An 8,145-nucleotide genomic window follows, 5' to 3' on the forward strand; every position below is an offset into this window, starting at 1 on the left:
AGGAAGGAAGGAAGGAAGGAAGGAAGGAAGGAAGGAAGGAAGGAAGGAAGGAAGGAAGGAAGGAAGGAAGGAAGAGAGAGGGGGAGGGAGGGAGGGAGGAAGGGAGGGAATAAGAAAGGAAGGGAATAAGGAAGGAAGGAAGGGAGGAAGGAAGGAAGGAAGGAAGGGAGGAGAAAAGAGAAAAAGAAAGAATGGAAGGAAGAAATAGAGAAAAAAGAAGGAAAGATAGAGAGAAGGAAGGAAGGAAGGAGGAAGGATGCAAAACTGGATTTGGATTCAGAAGACTTGGATTCAAATCTTTCCCCATCTCTTTGCCATGTTTTCACTGTGGGCCAAATAAGTTTGGTTTTGTGGTTAGCACTTGACAAAAGTGTTACCTATGGAAGGACCACATTTGCTCAAATACAGGCTGATATTGTCCATCATGAAGATAAGTAATGGACAATTTCTAGCTACATTTCACAAATTTCAAGTTGTATTAATTTAGTAATGACTGTACATATGCTGTGCAACCATGTTTAAATGGGGTCTGGGGAGGAAAGAGAGAACAAAGAGGAAGTTTCTAGATGAATTAAAAAAAGGATAATGTCTCTCTTGAGAAATTAGTCTTCTCCCAGGCACCAGCTCAAAATAATCTTTCTTCCCCATCTAGTCATCAGAATTTTATCTTCCCCAAATACTATATCTCTACACATACATATGTATACATATCTTTGTATACATACATATACAGATATAGGTATATACTATCTACACCTTTGTACTTCTATATCTATACCACAAGGAATACATATGTTATAGGATAGATAACTGATAGGACATCCAGACAACCCATGGGGCTATTTGAGATCCATTGATTATACTTTATGAGTTGATGGCCCGATCTAAACCCAATAATGTTCACAAACTCCCTATATATGTCTTTTAATTAAAAATAAATAGAATAAACAAAATAAAAATAAATAAAAGATATTTTCAACTTGTTCTACTCTCTCTCATCTTCTACTGAAGGATCACTGATGACTCATTATATGGGAGAGGTGGCACTTTGTACTTGTAAGGAAAATGCCATTCCCTTCTTTTCTCTGACTTAAAAAAAATGAGGACCATTTTAACCTCAGTTTTGGAATCAAATTCCACCATCTGATCAATTTGTGCCTGCTGGGACTGGATATCCCTGAAGGCTTTGCCCTCTCATCTCTTAGTTCTGCTTCAGTTTTATTTTTCCTCACTTTCTTGGCTGTGTGTGTGTGTGTGTGTGCGTACATGTACTTTTTAACATGGCTCATGGAGGATTTGTGAGCCTCCTGACTGCTGTCTGGTGGGTGCTTGGTTTTCAGCTGAATCTGGTTCATCATTTTAATGAGTGAAGCCCATAAGAGTGGGAAGAAATATGTGAGGAGGCGAAGACTAGACTAGGGTCGCAGTGAGAAGACCTCAGCAGGATGACCTTGAGTTATCCATCCCATTGTTCTTCTCCAGTCAGACTTTGCTCATTCTAGTAACTCACATTTCGATAGTGCTGGAAGGTTTATAAAGTACTTGAAGTACAGTATTGCATTTCATGTGCTGAGATTATTATTCCCATTTTGCATATGAGAAAACTGAGTCTCAGAAATTAAATTAATTGTCCCTGATCTTACAGCTAGTAAGGGTCAGAATTCAGGATGAGAACCCAGGTATCTCTTGACTCCAAATCGAGTGCTCTTTCCATTATACTATACTGCCTTCCCAAAGCACCTTCCTCACAATAGCTTTGTGAAGTGAGTCATGTTATGAAATCCCCATTTTACAGATGAAAAAACCTGAGGCTTAGAGAAATGAAATGACTTGCCCACAGTCAGACTGCCAGGAAGTATTAGCACCAAGATTTGGATCTGTGGACCTTGGGACACAGATTGACAATGTTCCCAGGGTCCTTTCTGTTATATTCTGTTTTATTGTACTGTGATGAGGCCAGAACTTACTATATAGTTCCTAATACATATTGTTTAGTCATTTTTCAGGTGTCTGACGCCATGACACCATTTGGGATTTTCGTGGCACACACTGGAGTGGTTTGCCATTTTCTTCTTCAGCTCATTTTATAGATGAAGAAACTGAGGCAAACAGGGTGAAGTGACTTGTCCAAGGTCACATAGCTAAGTGTCTGAGGCCAGATTTGAACTCAGGAAGGTCAGTCTTCTTGACTCCAGGCCCAGTATTCTATCCAGCATGCCATGTAGCTGCTCCTCCTGCACATAGTTGGTGCTTAATAAATGTTTATTGATTGATTGATATAATAGCCATAGACCTAGGTTGGAGTCCTGATGTGTGACCATTGACATAATTTAATCTCTAATGCCTTAGTTTCCTCACCATAAAATGGGATTAATAATAATAATAATAATAATAATAGTTGCTCTTTTTCCTTCAAATGGCATTGTGAAAACATACTTCTAAATTTCAGAAAACTGCAGTGAAAGCATAAGAATCTTTGTGGTTCTACCCAGAGCATTTTTCTGAATTTAGATAGGATTCCAGCCTTGTTTGAAATGAATTTTATTTTAATGAATAAATGATTCAATGAGAGGGTTCTGATAACAAATGCTGAAAACAGCTTGTATATCTAAAAAACCCTAGAAGAATTGAATAAATCGTGGTGTGTTAGTGAAATGGAATATTATTGTCCCATAAAAAGTTCAGATGTGCAGGATAAAAAGAAATAAAGCAAGGCTCATATGAAGTGATCCAGAATGATGAAAGCAAAATTAGGGCCTCGTCTCATAGGCTGACTCTCACTCTATAAAAATGACAGAAGGAAAACCATCCACCTTCATAGACAGAAGAGATATACAGAGGAGACAAGAGTGCAAGGATGTTTTATTTGGAATTTGTGGTTGCTTATGTTCTTTATTACTTTTTCACTCAGAATAGACCTGGTTTGGAGTTGATTATTTTGTGTAATTTTATTTTGTGTGTAATTTTGTGTAATTTTATTTCTCATTTTGTTTTTCCATTTTTTTGGTTGAATTTGTTTTGAAATGTATAAAGAAGTCTATTTTTCATAAAATAAATTCCAGCATCCAAGACCGAACTGATCCTTCTCCTCCATCATCTACCAGTCTTGCCCATCGTTTATTCATCTTAAGTAATAGAACATAGTCTCTCCTCACTCTGAGAAGCTCTCTAGCTGGAAGTCCAGCTCCAGCAGGCTTTTTTCAGACGACATCTTCTCTGCCATGAAGCCTCTCCTCTCCCTTCCATCCTGTGTTCAGCACAAATTCCCGATTTCCAGAAAGGCACGTTTTTGCAAGGTTGCAATTGTCACATCGCCCAGGAGTCTAAATGTAATTTCAAGCTACCCACTGGTGATATTTGATGAATAGCTTTATCATGTTTGGTCTAGTGTTTCATTTTTCCTCCCTCAAATGAAGATGGGAGAAATCTATGTGTATCAACTTAAATTGTAAAAAATGTCCTGTTTGCTTCCAGCCGAAATGAAACTCAGTCATCAGGTTCATCCAGTCTAAGAAAACAGTGAATCATTTTAGTCTTTAAATCATTCATGAACACAATAAGCATACATTAAGATTTCAACTGCTGCAGGTGTTTAGGCATTAGCGAAGAATGGAGTATTTGGGTTATTTTTCTACCTTCAATATTTTCTAGCTGTATGCTCTGTGACTGTTAGATTTCTAATCTGCAAAATGGGCAAAATAATACCCATTCTGCTAACTTCACAGAGTTGTTGGGAGGCTAAAATGAGAGAGTGTGTGTTGGTCTGATCAGTCACAGTCAGACACACTGGACACTGACCTTGCTCCAACATAGTGATGCATTTTGGACCTCTAGGAACATGGCCAACAATGTGTGTGTATACACACACACACATATATATAGTATATAAGATATATACTATATAGAAATAATATAGTATCTATAATATATAAATAATATATAGTATATATAATATATAACACATAGTATCTATAATATATAAATAATATCTGGTATATAATATATAAATAATATCTAGCATATAATATATAAATAATATCTAGTGTATATAATATAGTATATAATATATAAACAATATATAGTATATATCATAATATATACAACATATATAATATATAAAATGCAATACTTTGCAAACTTTAAAACTATGTCAATTTTCATTATTATTATTAACAATATCACATATTTCATTGTATGTGATCAATATATCAGCAATATATTGATACACATAGATTTCTCCCCTCTTTTTCTTTTTTTTTAACTCTTTCTTACTTAGTAATGACTCTAAGAAAGAAGGGCAAAGGCTATTCAATTGGAGTTAAGTGACTTGTCCAGGTCGGAAGAGTCTGAGTTCAGATTTGAACCCACGTCCTCCCATTTCCTGACTTGGTGCTCTATCCACTGTGCTACCTAGCTTCCCTTCTCTTCCCTCTTTTGAGGCAGGAAAGTGAACCACTAGACCAAATGTGATAAGTCTCTTTATCACCTCTCCCAGTGAGGATCTTGATATTACCCTAATTGTGAGCTGCTTCACCTTTATTCGATGCAGTTCAGATAGAAATAGGTCTTAGACCAGTTGCTATCCTGCTATTCTTCAGTTCTTTTTAATGTTCTATCAATTTTTTTTTCTTGTTTGGTGAAAATGGCTGCCTTTTGTAATGGAAAAAAAGCATTAGGTTCCAGTTGTTTTTCTGAAAGCAACTTATTGTTATTTATTTATTTTTTTCTTTTTGATGGTATTCAGACAGAAAACAGCCTGGCCCACAGCACTACCCTGTTGTTGTTCTTTTGTATTTAATTTTTTGTGGTCTGTGGCACCATTAGACAAAATAAGTGCTTTTTGTAACTGAATTGCATTCCATTGCAACATAAAACTCATCTGTGGACTCACAGAAAGCATCTCCTGGACAGCTCCTACAAGGCCCTTCCTCTTCCCATGTGGGGCTTTGCTTTCTTTTTGCTTTGTCTTCATATTTTTTTGATAGCTTTAAAATTATTATTTCATTCTCATCAGTTTTCATAAAAAGTGAAATGAGTTTAGATAGAAATGATCCTGGGACAAGTTACTATCCTGCTGTTATTACCTTATATTAAATTTTCTTTGTACGGATACACAGATGGATACAATTTTTATTGTGCCTAGCACATTATCTGGAACATAGCAAGTGCTTAATAAATAATTGCTTATGAAAAACAATAACAATAGAAGTCTTTTGTTACCTGAAGTTTCAGAGGCTAATAGATTTATTAGAGTAAGGAATCTTAAAAGTAGGACTCTTTTTGTTAGCTTAAAATCTTTTTGTTGTTGTTGTTGTTAAACTATTACTTTCTTTCTTGGTAACAACTCTTAAGACAGTGGTATAAGGTCTAGGCATTTGAGGTTAAATGTCTTGCTCAGAGTCACCCTAGGAAAAAAGCTAGGAAAGATCTTAGGCTAGGCTCAAACTCAGCTCCTTCCATCTCTAGACCTGACTCTATCTCCTGAGCCACTTAGCTGCCCCAAGTTTAAAAACTTTAAAATATACTACTTTATTTTCTCTAGGGGTAAAAAGGACCCTGGACTCCTCGACTCAGATCCCCTCTTTATATAGTGGAGAGATTGGGAGTTCAGAGAAGGGAGTTTCAATAGCTAGTAAATAGCCAGAGCTGGAATTCTACCATGTCTCATTTCAAGGGCAGGGCTTTTCCCACTGCCTACATAATTTTGCCTATCCATTTTCCTAACACAGTAACCAGAGCATCGTGGAAGAAATTTTATCTTTCTCAAACACTCAAGATTTGCATTGCTTCAAAGGTTTCATTTAGAAGTTGAGATGTGGTCAGTTCTGGGTATAAAAGGACCTTCTCTCTTATCGACATCTACCCTTCAGCTCCTTATGTAGAATCTGGATGGCTCTCCAGATGTGCCCTTGGAGGTTTTCATTTATTAAAGCAAAATCCTTTATCAATGCTTGTTTTCTAGCAATAAGTTCTTTTTTCCCCTTAAAGTAGACTTGAGAACAAAAATAATTCCAATGTTTTGAGAGATTTGGTTAAATCCAACTTCTCTGAATTACATTAACATTACAGATTTTTAAAAAAATTTGGCCATCTGGGAAAATGTAAAACGTTGCTGGTATATATGAAGAACTCCTATTTCTCGAGCATTTAAGGTTTACAAAGCATTTTCCTCATAGCTACTCTATGATGTTGAAATTATATATACAATATATGAAGAGAGAGAGAAAGAGGAGGGGGTGTGAGGGAGGGAGACAGAGAGAGAGAGCGAGAGAGAGAGCGAGAGAGAGAGAGCATTTTCCTCATAATGACTCTATGAGGTTGTAATTATATATACATATATATGAAGAGGGAGAGAGAGAAGAGGGGGAGGGAGAGAGAGAGGGAGGGAGAGAGAACATTTTCCTCATAATGACTATTATGTTGAAATTAAATATACATATATGAAGAGAGAGAGAGAGGGGAGGGAGAGAAAGAGAGAAGGAGAGGGAGAGAGATCTCCATTTTAGAAATGAGGCAACTGAGAGTCAGGGATGTAGAGGACTTGCCTTTGATCACATAACTTATAATTGTCAGAGTTGACATTTTAGTTAAAAATCATGAAGTGGAAAGAATATTGGTTTTGGAGTCAGAGGTTCAGAATTCAGATCTCACTTCTACCACTTACTACTTGGGTCAGCATTGACAAAACATTTCCTTTCTCTTGGTCTTATCTTTCAGATAAAAGTAGATGAACTAAATAATTTCTAAGAACCCTCCTTGCTCTTAAAGTGTGATCAGTTGTCTCTATACCTAAGGGTAAGCCCCAAGGGTGGAGAATCAGCCACAAGATTCAGTGACTCTGGATGCTTAGATCCTAGTACATGATGTCTTCATTTAGAGGTCCTGTCACTGCATTAACCATTTTGTATATTATTTTCTTCCTTCCTTCCTTCCTCCCTCCCTCCTCCCTCCCTCCCCTCCCTCCCCTCCCTCCTCTCCCTCTCTCTCTCTCTCTCTCTCTCTCTCTCTCTCTCTCTCTCTCTCTCTCTCTCTCTCTCTCTCTCTCTCTCTCTCTCTGTATATATATATAGAAATATATATATATGCATATATATATATATATAATTGCATTTATTGTCCTTTTGCTTATTAAAGGAAGTCAGTCTGTTAAGTGCATTTGCCTGCAATGGGCACCAGTCTTCCAAAGTTGTGTTGTGTGTGTTTTAGTAGTGACTACAGGTTGAAATGTCCAGGGTTCAGTCTGGTATAGGTTTTGTAATTACCCTAAAACTTCTTGTGTAATGTGGAAGCTTCCAGTGAGATGCTGGCCCCCCTTTTTTTTTCTTATCTGCAGGAAAGATGGAAGCTGATTTGGGACATGATGGAGATCTTCATCATCTGCCAGCCCTGGGGCTGGAGGACTTGTCAGCTCCTACTATTAATGGACGTCAGAAATTCTTTTGGTTGAAAAGAACTATGACTTTGACTAACATGACTATCATTGTTCTTTCAGGTACCTAATCCCGTGCAACCACATGATGATGAGTCAGAGGTGGGCCGTGAAAAGAGAGAGATTGCTATTCTGTGTCTGCTGCTAAGCTGCTTGCTCTGACCCCTGTGTGCTGCTCCAGTGGAATCACGCTGACTCTGGGGAACCAGGAAAGAGACTACATTCTCTGGTCCAGTTCTCACACAGTGATTCAGGTGGGAATTTGATTGGAGTCATCTTGGAACAAAAAAGAGCCACATTCCTTTTCTTTGTCTATGGGATGTCTTTCTTGGGCAGATGGAGCAATATGCCATAACCACCAGACAGGTTGAAGGCTGCTTCTTCAGCTTATGAGTGACTAATTTGGGGTTGTGTTTCTTTTCCTTCATGAATCATGTATACTCAGTAATTATCATCAAATGAAAAACAGAGGTCTTCCCTTATTTATTGCTTCAAATATTTTTTTAAGGAGGATCCCTAGGGGTTCTCTGGACTCAGAAGTGGCAAGGCACATTCCAGTATGGTTTCAAAACTAAGCTTATTTATTTATGTAATATCTACATTTTAATTAGACCCCACTGCAACTCCAATATATCCTGGTTGTAGATGGCCTGATTCCTACTATGCAACTATAAAAGTCTAAGGATAAGAAAAGAAAGATGGCAGGTTGACAGGTT

The 8,145-nt window shown here is 37.3% G+C and overlaps 1 protein-coding gene across 1 annotated transcript in view; it reads left to right on the plus strand.

Annotated features, from left to right (window-relative positions):
• The window catches only part of FHIP1A (FHF complex subunit HOOK interacting protein 1A), a 339,337-nt gene extending 331,493 nt beyond the window's left edge, over positions 1–7,844 (plus strand). Inside the window, 2 exon segments of the mRNA XM_056802760.1 lie at positions 7,493–7,541; positions 7,543–7,844. Of these exon segments, the coding sequence (XP_056658738.1) occupies positions 7,493–7,541; positions 7,543–7,695 (202 nt within the window). The 3' untranslated portion in view covers positions 7,696–7,844.
• The last annotated feature ends 301 nt before the right edge of the window (positions 7,845–8,145 follow it).

Source organism: Monodelphis domestica, chromosome 6 (assembly GCF_027887165.1).
Source record: "Monodelphis domestica isolate mMonDom1 chromosome 6, mMonDom1.pri, whole genome shotgun sequence".
Lineage (NCBI taxonomy): Eukaryota > Metazoa > Chordata > Mammalia > Didelphimorphia > Didelphidae > Monodelphis > Monodelphis domestica.